Source organism: Amblyomma americanum, chromosome 1 (genome assembly GCF_052857255.1).
Source record: "Amblyomma americanum isolate KBUSLIRL-KWMA chromosome 1, ASM5285725v1, whole genome shotgun sequence".
NCBI lineage: Eukaryota > Metazoa > Arthropoda > Arachnida > Ixodida > Ixodidae > Amblyomma > Amblyomma americanum.
In genome coordinates, this window is record NC_135497.1 from 275810571 (window position 1) to 275825873 (window position 15303).

Here is a 15303-nt window from a genome sequence, read left to right on the forward strand (position 1 = left end):
TCAATTTAGGTGAGGCAGCAAGCGCGCAGATCCGCCACATTTCGATCCGCGAAAAGAAAACCGGCCTTGCCACCGCGGTCTCCGCGTTTGGACTCCAACACGGGCGACAGGGGTCGCTGTGGGAAGTTTCGGGAGCGCGCTGCCCGACGACGAATCCCTCCAGGGGAGAGGCTGCCGCGATCCCTCCTCAAGATGGCCGCTGCACGGTTGCCATGGCAGTCGCGGTGTGCCGCCGCTGCGCAGTCATTAGTTGTCGCGACAACGTAAACAGGGAGACGACTTCAGCGGTGGCATGATGTCATCGAGCGAGTACTCAGAAGGCGACAGCCTCAGGTACGACCTCACGAGGGAGGGGCCGCAAATAATATCGGGAGCACGGGCGAAAGGGTTCGGTGCGCTGGGGCTCGGGCGCGCCGCCCCCCCCCCCCCCCCCCCCTTTCGTCTTCTTTCTGGTCGCTCATAGCACGCCCCACAGATGAGCAGTCGCGCGGCTGGGATGGTGGCCGCGACGGGAAAGAGCACGCCCCTGCCGGGTGCTGACACGTCGCCAATTAGCGGAATATGTCGCTTTGCTTCGGCGGGCGCGGTGGTTGCCGCATTGGAGCAGCACGCAGGGCACCCGAAGGAAACGGGGCGGTCGCCGTTCCCGCGTCCGTCGCACGTTGTAACCCATCCGTCCCGCCTGACATCCTCTGTGACACCAACGAGCATGCAGCCTACAGCTTGGCGCGGTTGTATATATAGCGAGAATTCCTGACCTCCAACAAGACCGATGGTTCGTTCTGGCTGTTTATGTCAAAAGCGTTCCGTTCCTCAAACCTGCGCAGTGCTAAAGCTGCAGGTACGAGACACGAACGCGAGCACGAAATTCGGTGAACGTGTCTTGATTGCCTGCACTTTTGAGCAGTGGTGGACACGACATTTCGATTTGAACTGACTGTCTTCGACACTGCGCACTTGACTAAAGGTAAATGAACGACGTAAATCATATTCATTTCGTTTAGCGCAAAGGACAGGACAACAGAAAGAACATGAACACGTGCGCTACACACGGGATCTCTTGTTTTCTTTCTGTTGTCCTGTCCTTTGCGCTAAACGAAATGAATGTGACGTCATACCACCAACTAGCCCAACAGCTAACTTTTTTGAACGATAGAAAGTGCCCGCGTAAGGAGACAGCGAGAGGCGCCCTTTCACGTGAAACCATGTCACTGTTAGCGGCGGGGATTTCAAAGCATTGTTTAGTTATATTTATACACATAAGTAAGCAGCCGCCGCGGTGACTCAGTGGCTGTGGTGCACGGCTGCTGGCCCGAAAGACGCAGGTTCGATCCCGGCCACGGCCGTCGCATTTCGATGGCAGCGAAATGCTAGAGGCCCGTGTACTGTGCGATGTCAGTGCACGTTAAAGAACCTCAGGTGGTAGAAATTATCCGGAGCCCTCCACTACGGCGTCCCTCATAGCCCGAGTCGCTTTGGGACGTTAATCTCCATAAACCAAACATTTAAGTCAGCTGTTAAATGAACCCATCTCATTGTTATATGTAGACATGACGCGCAGGGTTAGCACCATTCTTTTCAGGCAGAACGCGTTCATACAGGTGTGACCACGCGACAAATTAAGCTTGCTTCAGTTTAACGGCATGCTAGCTTTTCGTCCGCATGAAACTTGCACGATGAGTTTTTCAAATTCCTGAAAATGAACAGAAGCTTCGCTAAGCATCAATAGTGAAGTTTAAACACTGAACTGGCCTTCACACTATCGCAACTGCGCGCCTGTCGTCGCATTTTCGTGGCGGTTTAACAACGAGAACAGAAGACAAAAGCACACGTGACATGTTTCATAACTTCTTTAAAGTTTCGGGGTTCTTGTGCTTGTGGCTGGATCTAGTCAGGCGCTCGGAATAACGCTCATTAACTGCGGCACCACAGTTTCCACAGCCAGTTCGCGGCTCTGGATGCAGGACCGCACTGCCGCGAGCAGGTTTTTCAAAACAACTTTCTCGGTGTCCCTTGCAGCCGCAGCGACGAGTCACTATCAACTGAAGAGGATGGCGAAGACATCATGTACCAGCTGTCCGTGTTTTGGCCCTACCCAAAGGGACCCGACGCGTCGCTGAGAAAAGGCCCCAGCCTCGCAAACCTCTCGTGAGTGTGTATATTGCTTAATACTCCGTTTGTTGCAATAACACGGCTTTCCTTGTTAAATTAGGTCAGGTGGCGCGGAAGTCCGTTAGAAAGAGGCAGTGGTAATATTTTTTGCTTCTCCGTCTCGGTTTTCGCAGCGTGGTCATCTGAGTTCAACTCCTTGTTTACTTTTTTTTTTTAGACAGGACAGGAAACTATTCGCGCTGAAAATCCTGAAAAGTTAAGGGACGAAGCTCAGAAGAAAACACAAGTCGAACGGTTGCAGGAACGCGGGTTATCCTTGTTGCTGCAATTTAGAGCGTCTCCAAGAGCCTGCTTGAAAAGGTTAAGGACACGCCGAATAACAATAAGCCAACTAACAAGACCGCGACTAGCTTCCTCTTTGCTGGACTTCCGTTCCAACTAGTCCAAACCTGAACACTGATACATATACGCTGTTACGTTGCAAGAATGCTGCCTCATCCAGGATATCCATAGATAGGTTCACCAGTTAGTTTTCGACGTAATTAAATTAGTTAGTAACTAGCTGCAATTTTACCCAAGTGTTAAAGCCACAACCTCGTTGTAAAGTAATAATCCATTATCATTACAGAACATTATGACGTCAGACATAAATGCATTAATAGGAAGAAAAAAATCGATGTCATTCCTTTGGCGCACAGGACGACCCACTGCTCCAAAAAACGAACGCGCGAGGCAAGGTGTGAATGACCTACACGTAATTTTACCGTGTCATAGGAAGCCAAGTAGTACCTCCTGTCTTGTGAGCACAGGGTACGTGCACGTCTAAATCTAAGCACGTGTACGAGTTTTCTAAAGATTTCATGCTTAATTTATAACCGATTCGTCCCAGTAATGAACCGTTACTTCAGAGTATGTGGAGCGCATTGCTGCAAATAGCCGGAGGTGAGGGCGTGCTTGCTTTATTTTCCTTCTTTTCTTTTTGCACAAAATTGTACCACTTTATGCTTATCCCTTCTGTGCGCACTGCTTTCGCACTCACTGCCCCGTCGTGTGCGCCATATTTTTGTTTCCTTTTCTATTTCGACGTGCTTGAAGTGTGGTGGCCAAGGCAGCGCGTCGATGATGGACTTTCGATGTCACGTCCACGAATAACTATAGAGTCTCTCAAAAAGAAAAAGCCAAGTAGCGACAGTCTTTGCGGCGCCGCCGGCGCCCTCCCCGTTCATCATGAGGCGATTTGCCGGCGCTAGTATGCGCCTAGGGAAGGCCTTATTTACATGCGTCTGGCTAGATAGAGAGGCGAACCTGACGTGGGAGAGTGCCGACGCACGGATGTTACTGGCATGGCTATAAGCACGTCCGTTGAACGGAGCAGCTTAGAAAAACTCTTTGTGCGCGATGGGATTCGAACCACCATCTTTCCGTTCCGCAGCTGAGCGTGCTAACGACTACGCTACTTCCTGCCAGCGCATATGTAGTTCCCCTTGTCTAGGACGCTGGAGAGTGTTTGCAGAAAGGCGTCAAATGAGATGGATGCCTCCCAAATGCCCTCCAGTGTCTCCAGCATTTAAGATTCACAAACAATTGTGCACTTAATTTACGTCTTAACAGCACATCAGTGACACAACCAGCAACATCGCGCTAAAGGGTTTCGCCTCACCGCACTTTAGGTCAACAAAGTACCCCCCTGAATTTTGGCGACAAGTCTTTATACGTAGCTGCGCTGTTGAGTTTAACCGTTTAGTTTTTGGAGCGTGTTCGTTGCGTAAACTGAATGCATGTTGCTGGAAAAAGAGTTCAAATCCAAGAGACAGTGGCGTAATTTAGGAATTATTTATGAATGCAGCATTTATTAAGCTGCTTTCACAGACGAGACTAAATATACCTTTATCATTCGCGTCGCGTTGCTCAAGCACTAAATTATAAAAATAAAATCAATTCATCGATGCCTATAATTAAAACCGGCTGGTACCAGTTTACATCCTTTCGTTTCGCTTCCCTTTCAATTTCACGGTGGCTTCTCCTCATCAGCGTTCATCATGCGGGAAAGTATGCTTGCGGTAAATTACGAGCGCGACCTGTGTTGTCCACTGCCGTATCATGTGTCTGCTGCAAAGACATCACCGCGCCCTTAGTAACCCATTCTTGCTCCTTCCTTATTGTCCGCTGCACAGGCGCAGCATGGGACTCGCTGAAGTGCCGCTTTTTCGCTGTAGTCATTCAGGGCTCGTCGCCATTTCTCACTGTATTGTCCCTATTTATGAGGAGATGGTCGAGCTTGTCACTGCATGTGCATATGGAAAGGCCTCAAAACTGTCAGAGATGAAACGTGCCCGATAATAAATGGTACCTAAGTTCGTCGTATTCGTTTGACCGGGTAGTTTTCATGTGGACACATTACAGCAATGACTCCTAGGTTTTTCGAAGGCGGTAGGAAACGCCATGTCCCGATATACTACCAAAGGACGAATGCCAGGATTTTCGTTACAAAAGAGCAGATTTTTTTTTCTTCTGCGTAATGACTTCACATGGTCATAATTCCGACGATGAAAGTAAAGACAGTGCGCAATCTTTGCATCCGCGCCCGAAGGCATGCCGTACTTGGCGCAGCGCATAAAGATGTGCCATCGCGAGCTTATGCTAGCTGGCGTCCCAGGATTTGCATATTGTTAACAACATGCGCTCCGACTACGTGGTAATGAACCTGTAGCGTGGGCATTCTTTGACACCAACACTGTGAAAGCACGATGCCCACCGCGATGCATACATCGATCGTCATGTGGGCAGAAAACTTTAATAAGAGAATAAATTCTAGCCGGTCTGGCACTACGTTTCAAGAACGACTTTGAAGGCTGGTTGTCAGTAGTAAAAAGGTGTAGGCGTTGGAACGAGATGTTCACTACCTCTCCCTCCTCCCCCTCTGTCCACGTGTAAATCAAGTAGCACAGGGTATCTTACTAAAGAGCTGTTAATTTAGCAGCATTTTAAAATACGTTTTTTCTTTGTTTAGTTAAAAGGGCGTTTCTCTCGGCACAGTATTCCTACCGGTGGCAGCAATCATAAAACAGCCAAGACGTGTCAACAGAGGGCTGGTTTAGCTAAAATCTAATAGTTCACTTTTTAACTCGAGATGAAAAATTGTTTCTTCAGTTCAAAACGAACAAAAATAATCTTGCATCGAAACTCAAGACGGCTCGAGATGCCTACTTTACAAATGTGCTTTGGAGCCCCACTGAACAGCGATCGGATGTTATCTGCCGAAATTTTAATTCCTTACTGCAACCAAATGTCCCTAATACCCTTGACAACTTTCAGCTTAAGGGAGAACATGTTTTCGGCACTCGCTTAGATGACAATTTTAACAACTTTTTGCTCAACAGGCTTATCAGAGTCAGGTAAACAGTAGCCAAAATTATACTGAATTCTTGCAGGGAAGCAGCAATTCATCACCACTCTCCTTTGCTCCCGCCAGCTGTGCAGAAGTTTTCTCGTGCATGAACACTATCAAAAATACCAAGCCAGTAAATGCATTTGGTCTTCAAATAGCGCATATTAAACATCTTCTTCACTCAATATGCTCGGCTACTACCCACATTTATAATTTGATAAAAATCCGTATTTCAGGAGGCATTGTTTTTGCTCGATTGATACCGGTTTTTAAAAGTGGAGACAAAAATTTTATTAATAACTACCGTCCAATCTCTACATTACTGGTATTCTCTAAAGGGTATAGAGGAATTATTGCATGGTACGCTACTATCAGTTTTTACAAACTTAGCCTTTGATTTGCTTTTTGATTTCCAGTGCGGTTTCCGAAAGAATTCATCCACATAAACAGCACTACTGACTCAAAATGAAAAAATGATCGACAATTTTCAATATAAGGAGATAGTAGCAGGCATATACATAGATTTAACAAAAGCTTTTAGTGTAATAAACCACATTATTGTGCTATGTAAACTGAAAAACTATGATGTCCGCAGAAACGTTCACGACCATGTGAAATGCTGTCTCTTACTCAGAACACAATACGTAGATTTAGAAAAAAAAATCATTATCTTCAATACAAAACCTGAGTGCTGAATTCCTCCAAGGAAGCATTTTGGGGGCATTTTTGTTTTTAATTTATTTAAATGATATTTTGCATAGTGTAGTTGGCAGTAAATTTGTATCCTATGCTGATGACACTTCATTGTTTCTATCCGGGAAATTAGAAGGTGACATCGAAGAAAAAGCAACCATGAAACTAGATGCCTGAATACTTGGGCGTACGCAAATTGTCTGAAGATTAATTCTAGAATGATTAAATATACTTCCAAAACGAAAGATAATATCTAGGCCAATCAATGTATTTTAAGACAGGATCCTGTAGAAATAGTAGATTCTATCAAAATCCTTAGTGTCATATTTTCAAAGCACTTGACTTAGAATTGAGCATGCTGATTAAATTAGATCAAAAATATCTACAGCTGTAAATGTCATGCCTGCGCGGTATACTTCAGTTATGATTACGCTCTTGATTTACAACTCTCTATCTCTTACAAAATTTCAGTAGCGTTAAGGGGCACTGCGAGTGTTACAAATTTCTCCAAGTTGCACCTTCTTCCAGAAATAGCTGCAAGATGCATCGCTGGTGAGACTTATTGTTCCACCCACATGTGACCCCTTTTTAAAGCACAAAATCCTGCCAGTGTCTGCTTTTAAAATTAGAGACTTTTAATGATCATTTAAACCTTCCTCTATTTTTTTTTTTTTGCGCTGCACCAACTAGCCCAACAACAAGCTTTATTACAGCTCTCTATAACACTCTGCCTGCTTGACTAATTAAGTTAAATAAGGAAATCTTTGATAATTTTCAGCATTCAATTGCAAATTATGTTATAGCCATTTACCTAACCAAGTTGACATATACTGCACACATTTTACAATTTTTTTTCCTCATAACGCGGCTGGTTTCTTTTGCATGATTAGCACTGTTTTTGCCTAGTGTTCCTATTTTCTTGTTTTTCAATTTTCTATTTGTGAGAAACAAATTATATTTGTTTGCCACTTACCTCCTGTACTGCCGAATTGAAAAGAGGAACAGGATGTCTAGCTGTCAAGCTTGCGAACTTTTAGTAGTTCTCCTCTATATCAGAGAAAATGAATTTTTATTTATTTATTTATTTATTTATTTATTTATTTATTTATTTATTTATTTATTTATTTATTTATTTATTTATTTATTAACTGAACTGTTGAACTATTACATTGAAGCCGCTGTGGTGGCTGAGTGGTTACGGCGCTCGGCTGCTGGCCCGAAAGACGCGGGTTCGATCCCGGCCGCGGCGGTCGCATTTCGATGGAGGCGAAATTCTGGAGGCCCGTGTACTGTGCCATGTCAGTGCACGTTAAAGAACCCCAGGTGGTCGAAATTTCCGGAGCCCTTCACTACGAAGTCCCTCATGGCCTGAGTCGCTTTGGGACGTTAAACCCCCATAAACCAAACCGAACTATTATATTAAGGCGCCTCATTGTAATAGGAGCTTTGTAGTGCGCCATTTGCAATTTTTATCAGTGCTGCAGCGCAAGGAGTTCCGGCCTTTTACGCACGCCAAACCGAAAACGTGGGGCTGAGAAACGCACGCAGCTACGCCTAAAAGCGCGTGCCACCGCGGCAGTCACCATAGTGAGCGTGCTGTAGCGCAACTCCACCAACGTTTTGAAAGCATGCAGCTCTTTGAAAATGTTGTCCTGCTGCAATATCCTCACATGGCAGTGATGTTCATAAGACAGCCAATGCCACCGTCGTGCATGCGCGTTGGCGCAGGCTAAACTGCATTATTTTCGCTTCCATGTGCGAAGCATGAAAGAAAAAAATTGGCAGTGGTTTAGCTCAGCTATTCCAGGATATACGTAGCGAGAGCTGTAGTTCCCCGCTGGTTACGCATATTGTCGAGTTTGTTGCACATTGTTTATTTATCCAATTGTTTTGACAGAGATAAACACTGCCCGATGATCGGTAAAGTAACACGCAGTTGTCTCAATGCTGCCTACACAGTATTTAGACTGGTTGCGTCCTCTCTGATACACAAGGTCAACCCTTCCGGTCCAGGATCCGGAGTACCCAGGTTCGAACACGACCGCGGCGGCAGCGTTTCGATGGAGGCGAAACGCTTAGGCGCCCGTGCACTGTCAGTGCACGTTAAAGATCCCCAGGTGGTCGAAATTATTCCGGAGCCTTCCACTACGGCACCTCTTCCTTTCTTCTCTCAGTCCCTCCTTTATCCCTTCCCTTACGGCGCGGTTCAGGTGTCCGCCGATACAGTGAGACAGATACTGCGCCATTTCCTTTCCCCAAAAATAAAATTTGAATATAACGCTGGTGCACTTTGATGCGTTCAGCGGAACGGTAGGTGTGATCCTATGCGACGCCTGCCGTGCAGAGCGACACCGCGGACTGCGGCCGTAAGGTTAAATTGATTTTTGGGGAAAGGAAATGGCGCAGTATCTGTCTCACATATCGGCGGGTACCTGAACCGCGCCATAAGGGAAGGGATAAAGGAGACACTCCGGTAGAAAGAGCGGCGACGAAGCGCGCGGCGCACCCACTCCTCCTCCCCGGTTGCCATGGTAACGGCGCATGTGCACAACTGGCCTCTCGCGTGTACCGCGAAATGTTCGACTGGTAGCCTAGTGTAGCTCCCGCTACAAAAAAAAAAAAAAACTGGCTGCGCACCCAGTGTCCTCTTCAAACCAAGAACAGGGCGTATATCTAACGTGTTCTGCCTTGGGCGCCCGCAGCAAGCGACCGGTGCTGTGCAAGGGCCCCAACCCGCAGAACCGGCGCGGGCCGGATCCCTCGCTGCGCAACGGACCGGACCCCAAAAATCACAGCGGCATCAAGTGGCGCGCCGACTGCACGGGCTGGAAGGGCCCCAAGGCGGACGCCATGCTGGTGCTCGCCAAGCCCAAAAAGCGCCGCCGGAGGGGCGCCAAGCACGCGGCCTCGTCTTGCACGCAAGAGCGCACCGAGGACGACGAATCCGACGGCGGCCGCGCCGACCACCAGTCGGCGGTCAGGATACACCGCAAGGAGTCCGAGGTGTGACTCACGCTCCCCACGGAGTGCCGCTGCTGCTTATGCTTTCGCAACTCGCACGCTTCATCCGTGCATGGTGGCACACCGAAGCGCTTGCTATTCATAGAGCATGCTTACACTAACGCGAGCTCGGACTGATGACGGCCGGGCGTGCAATAAAGCCAAGGGAGGGCTGGAAGCGTCAGTAACAACAAAGCTTGCACTGGAATTGCCACATCGCCATTCTAATCATTCTTTTAAAGAAATTGTGAAGGCATACTCATTTATACAGTAATTCAGCAAACACTTTTCAAGAATGTTCAATGAATCGGGTGGTCGTAAAAAAGTCTTTTCAGCAACCAACTGCTAAGTTACAGCAGACGCCATTAATTAAAAAAAACGTGCTAATTAGGTACACCTAATTCACCAACTTTCACAAAACAACTTTTAACCACCGCGGTGGCTCAGTGGCTGCTGAGCCTGAGGACGCGGGATCAAATCCCGGCTGGAGAGGCCGCGTTTCAATGGAGCTGAAACGAAAGACGCCTGTATTGCTGTGCGGTGTCAGTGCACGTTCAAGAACTCCAGGGGTGGGTCGAAATTAATCCAGAGCCCTCCACTATGGTCCCCTTTTCTGTCCCTGCTTGCTTTCACTCTCTTCATCCCTTCCCTCATGTAAAGCATGGTTCAGGTACTTACCGAGAGTGAAACTGGTTATTGCAACTTCCCTTCCTCATAATCAGTTATTATTTCTTAAACTTTTTAATTGGCACAGTCTGGTGGAGTGGTGAGTCCGTGGATCGCGTACAAGACAATGACATCGGTTTTTGAAATGAAGAAAAAAATATTTGCTAAACGATCGAGAACCGTTATTGGTAACAGTACCTCTTGCTGGGGTAATTGGTGTAACATTGTGTAACAAAAGTAAAAACAGCGCAAATTTTTACACAAACCACACAGAAAGAACAGACAGGACAGGCACTGCCTGTCTTTCTGTGTGGTTTGTGTAAAAATTAGCGCTGTTTTTACTTTTGTAACTGTCACTGGTTCGCAAACCTTACACGGCGGCGGCTGCTCTGCGCTGACGCTTCCTATGTCCAGTTCACGTAAACACGGCTAGAGATTAATTACATGAAAGGGTTAAGTCCTCGTCGCCATCGTCAGTTGGCCTTCAGCTTTTCGAGAGTTAGGTTGTGGCGCTATGGAGTCTTTATCATCCAAGTTGAATTTCTCACGTCTACACCATCAGGCCAATCCTCAGGCCAAGCAAAGCGTGGCCGGATAAAGTATGCGACCATCGCAACACAGCGGAACATACGAAGCGAGCTGCTGCAGCGAAACAGTGTTCACTCCCGAAGCCCCCAACAACAACCCAGCCACAAGCAGTGCTCTCGCATTTACACATAATAAGGATTGCTTAGGTGCACCCGTAATTTTTTTCTCTCTCTCCTTTCCATTTCTCCCCCCCAAGATGGTATCCCTGTTTTCTCCCCCTTCTTCTACTCTTTTCTTTTTCTCTCTTGGCTGGAATCGGTATCAAAAACTGCAGCTGGCTTCAGCCATGAGACTGCTCAGGGTGTGCTCCCAATAATGGCGCTCGCCGTAAGAGTCATTCTCTGAAGACCTGCAGCACGAGGAGAGCTGGTACTTTTTTCCACACAAATCCGAAACACAGCATGATGTGCGCAGTAAGTTCGATGCAAATGCAACATCCGCAGCTTACGTGTTGCAATGTATTCAGCGCCCAATTCAAATTGTCTGCGCTACAGAACCGTGGAACAGACAATTTGAATTGGGCGCCGTACGCATCGCACGACGTCAACCGTGGATTTTTTTGCACTGAACTTCCTGCGCACCTCATGCCGCATTTCAGTTTCGTGCGAAAAAAAGTACCAGATTTCTTCACGCTGGAAGGTGTCAGAGAATGAATTTTTCTTCGTATCAGAAACTGATGTGACATCGTCCTGTTTCCACGCCTACAAACTTGCCATTGGCCCTAGTCACCCGACTGTACTAATTAATAAATTAATTTAGTTGATTATCTTGATAATAAGCATGGTTTTCAATAATACCGACAGCCGCCACTGCTGACAGTCTTTTCCTGAAAAGATTTTCATTCTATATTGATCATCCTGTTCTAGCAATTTTTGGGTGTTCGCTGAAATGCCTGGTATAATAAGTATAATGTTCCAGGAGAGCTCGTGAACTGCTTCAGTGAATCACACCTTGTTCGCTTGGTGGGAACGTGAGGCTTAGCAAACTCCTGACTGCACCGACATTCGACAACAGGTGATCGGTATGAAGTGGTCCTGCGCACCTTGGTTAGCAACACACTGACTCAACCTGCTCCTGTCGTGTTCATGTAAACGAGCTTGGGGATGCTACTAGAGGCCATGCATGCATTCACTCCAGCCCAGTGTTCCGTCCGTGGAGAAGCTGAACAGATTTCGGTGCAACGAGCATTTGGCTAGCTTTCATACAAGTGAGTGATGGCTTTGCACTCGCACCAGTTTCCACGAAATATTTTCCTCACTTGTCTCTATTATAACCCAAATTGGTGCATCAACTGCTGTAAGCTTTGTGTGGTACGTTTGGAAAACATGGTTGGTGCACTGCAAGTAACTATATGTCAGTGCAGAATCGACCGAAATAGGAAGGACAGTATGAGTGTGATAGCCAAACATTTATAACAAAGACTTCACACATGTGCATGCATGGCTATCAAAACACGCCAGCAAAATGAAAAATCCTTCATTTGTGTCTGTGGCACCTACATTTGTTCCTGCAATGGAGGATGTTTTTGATTGGCTATCATGATACGGCAATGAAAAAAAGTGATAATTGGATAAAACTGTGCCATATTCTAAACTGCATGTGATACAAACTCAGCCGAGGCCAAATCAGGAAGAATGAAGTGTGTTTTGGGAATCCAAACAATATTAAGCTGCATTTTTTCCTGAAGATGAGGTGTGCATTAATGTGGCCTATATTTCACTATACTTGTGCTACCCTTTCCTTCTTATATTTCTTGGGTCTCTTTTTCACTGTTAAGTACACTTTCCATGTTTTTGAAAAAAACTGCAGTCCACTTGGGCACTTCTGAAATTATTGGGCATGGTGCACTGCAGGATTTTTTTCGGAGTCATAGAACATGCACTGCAGTATCAAGGGTGGAAGTCCGCAATGGTACCCAGTTACTTTGTGCAGTACGCTGCATGCTCGTTGTGCCACATGTAACAAGTAATTTTATCATCATTTTCAGAGAAGGGCCACTAGCAGTGCCCGTCTAAGAATCAGAATGCAGTACTTAGAAGGAAAGAGAGGAGAGGAGGGGACACAGTGCAAGAGATATAGAGACACATTCAAGTAAAAGTAGCCATGCAATATCAACTTCACACTAAAATTTATTTGTGACCCTAATGAGTGAACATGGCTCGATAAGACAAACACAAAAGAAAAGGTAGATACCAAGATTCATACTGCAGTCCTCCTAATAAAAATTCTCTTTCTTTCATCTGCAAACCAATCAATGGGACACTGACATAGCAACTACCAATGCAGGCCATATGGGCAGCTTCTACTATCTTGCAAACCAATTGGTCATGGCCTCTGAACATAACTATACCTCAAGGAAACTCAAGAGTACAGCTCCAGTCTGTGCAGTGAATCCCAAGATGTCCCTGGGAAGTCCAGCTCAAATTGTAGTTATGCTCATCAGTCTGCAATTTATGCAACAGCCCTTCTGTCCAGTATATGATCTACCACAGCAGTGTGGGATTCTGCACACAAAACCTTCAAAACAGGGCACATGTCATATTTATATGATATGGTCGTGAATAGATCTTAGTTGCAAGTCAGTGCTTTGTGATTTTTTTCTTTACTGTGACTGCATCTCTTCTGCATTGCGTCCTGCTCCTTTTCAAGCACGTGTTACCAACTAGCCCCCCAAGCTGGTCTTCAGCTTGACAGTGACAAGATTTGTGAATCACTTCATTACAAAATGCACAGCATCCTATAATTGGAACACAAAGCCAGTCTGAAGTATAGCTCTATGAGTGCATTTTGATCAGTAGATGTGGTGCATTAATTTGCTGTATTGAGCAACTGAACCAGCCAGCTTGCTTAGTCATGCAGTTACCAGTTCTTTCTAGAACTGCCCAAAGATATACATCTAAGATACAAACAAGCCTTGGAATGTATTCTGTCTCACAGTAACTGAACTGTAGCAGGAATGTTTTTTACTTGCAAGCTGTATAAAAGCCACACTGATGTCTCAGATAAAAAGGTACATTAACGATTTTCTGTCAGTGAGGACAATTGCCACTGTTGCAGGGCACTTCAGCAGACTGACATTAGCGACTCGTTTTGATAATACAAGCAAAAAAATATACGAGCTCCATTGTCCACAGTGTAGAAAGGTGAACAAGGCAGATGACGCTATGACAAGTGCTTTGCAGTGGTGCTCTACCCACCCCTCTTCTACCAAGTGGCTGCTGCAAAGCCAAACAGCACATATTTGCTTTGGCACTTGGATATTTTGCCACTTTGCCCACTATTCCCCCATCTTTAATTTCGCAGCTGCCGCTGTATCGTGCACTTGTGGGCTGCGACGAAGGATATACTGCAATGATCAATATTCGCATTGCTAACAAGCAGCAACGTGAGACAAGATGGAAGAGAAATAAATTGTGGACAAGTCTTTAATATGCCTGGTTAAAAGCTGCATATAGAAAGAGCACACAGTTAATACACAGCTGACTGCCTGAATCAGCCCTCCTGTATATCTTGTGCAGCAGAACTAATATTCGTTTGTGTAGTTCTTGTAGTAATTAATAAATGTAGATATGTGCAAAAATGCTAATTTTTCTCAAGCACTTGCATTCTTTTCCACACTAAATTTTTTATGAGCCTAAATTAGCTAAATTTCACTTTTCTTTTATTGTGTTACTAACAGGTAGCCAAGCCACTTGCATACAAATTACCATAAAATTGTATATGTCTTGTTATGTGTTTTCAAGACCTCAGCTGTAGTGGTGGTGCGAGTCTTTTTTTCTTCATGTGCTTGGCTTTTGCACTGAAATGATGTGTGGCTTGTGAAGTTAAACATATGTGCCAATACCATCAAGGACAGAAAAATGTGGTTAGAACTCTAGCACCTTGCTGCTCTGGCTTATTTGTTGCCGTGGAAATCTGTCTTGTGAAAGTTAAAGATCACATGGTGCACATGGCTCAATTCCCAGAATTTGCCTTGTTCAAATTTGTAACCCATCATTGCAAGCAGTTACAATGCTCTTGACGTTCCTACATAAATATACATTCAGCATATGACAGCAGCAATGTGCTCAGAAGGTTGATTTATCCTCAAGTCGAATTGAGAGCACATGGTAGAATGCTGCCTAAATAATGGCTGCTTGCCGCAGAGATTTTTCTGAGCCATTTTATTAGCTCACTCGTCAGTGGCCACTGAAATGCAAAAAGCACTATACTCTGTCCCATTAATTTCATGCAGTGTTAAAGATACTACAGGGTGTACCAAAATACCAAAAAGTGTGCAGAAAAGTGCGGATCTGTGCTTCCAACACCACTATTATTGCAGATATAATGCTTTTAAGCACTTGAGCTAGCTACACATGTTTAGACAAAATGGCCACGTATTATGTCCCACATTTATGCGAGCAAAACTCTGCATATTTTGGTGTGCTTCAGAGAATAATTTTGAATTTGTACATTTGGTTCTGTGATTAACCAGTTGATGGGAAACATTGCTTTGGATACACTGCATGAACATTTGAGACAAAGCATAGAGTAGCTTTATTCATGCTGTAAGCTTGCCCTGTAAGCAGTGCTGAGTCCAGCATGATCTCTACTACAAAAGTTATGTTCATCAGTACACATGATTGTTAAGTAACAGGTGAACAACTCTAACTGAAAGTCTACTGCTATTGGGCTCACAAACAGGCAGCTGCTGTGGCCAAATAATTTTCATGATGTGGTTCTCACTTCGAGTAAAGCATTAAATTCTGTCTTTTGGGCACAATGCTGTACTGAAACTCGAGACTCCCCTTCTTATTCATTAGTTCACGCACTAGAAATTCATCACAGAAATGCGCAATGCCACTATGACCCCCGTC

General features: G+C 45.4%; 1 protein-coding gene across 1 annotated transcript; it reads left to right on the top strand.

The window, feature by feature from the left end:
- The first annotated feature begins 178 nt into the window (after positions 1 to 178).
- Positions 179 to 14031, top strand: LOC144115122 (uncharacterized). Its single transcript, XM_077649288.1, has 3 exons — positions 179 to 333; positions 2020 to 2148; positions 8896 to 14031. The coding sequence occupies exons 1-3, from the start codon at positions 293 to 295 to the stop codon at positions 9200 to 9202; spliced, it is 477 nt and encodes a 158-aa protein (XP_077505414.1). The 5' UTR covers positions 179 to 292; the 3' UTR covers positions 9203 to 14031.
- The last annotated feature ends 1272 nt before the right edge of the window (positions 14032 to 15303 follow it).

Coding starts and splice junctions, on each gene's coding strand:
- LOC144115122 (XM_077649288.1), top strand. CDS start 293: ATGATGTCATCGAGCGAGTACTCAGAAGGCGACAGCCTCAG. Junction 334..2,019: donor TCAGAAGGCGACAGCCTCAG/GTACGACCTCAC, acceptor TGTCCCTTGCAG/CCGCAGCGACGAGTCACTAT. Junction 2,149..8,895: donor CCCAGCCTCGCAAACCTCTC/GTGAGTGTGTAT, acceptor GGGCGCCCGCAG/CAAGCGACCGGTGCTGTGCA.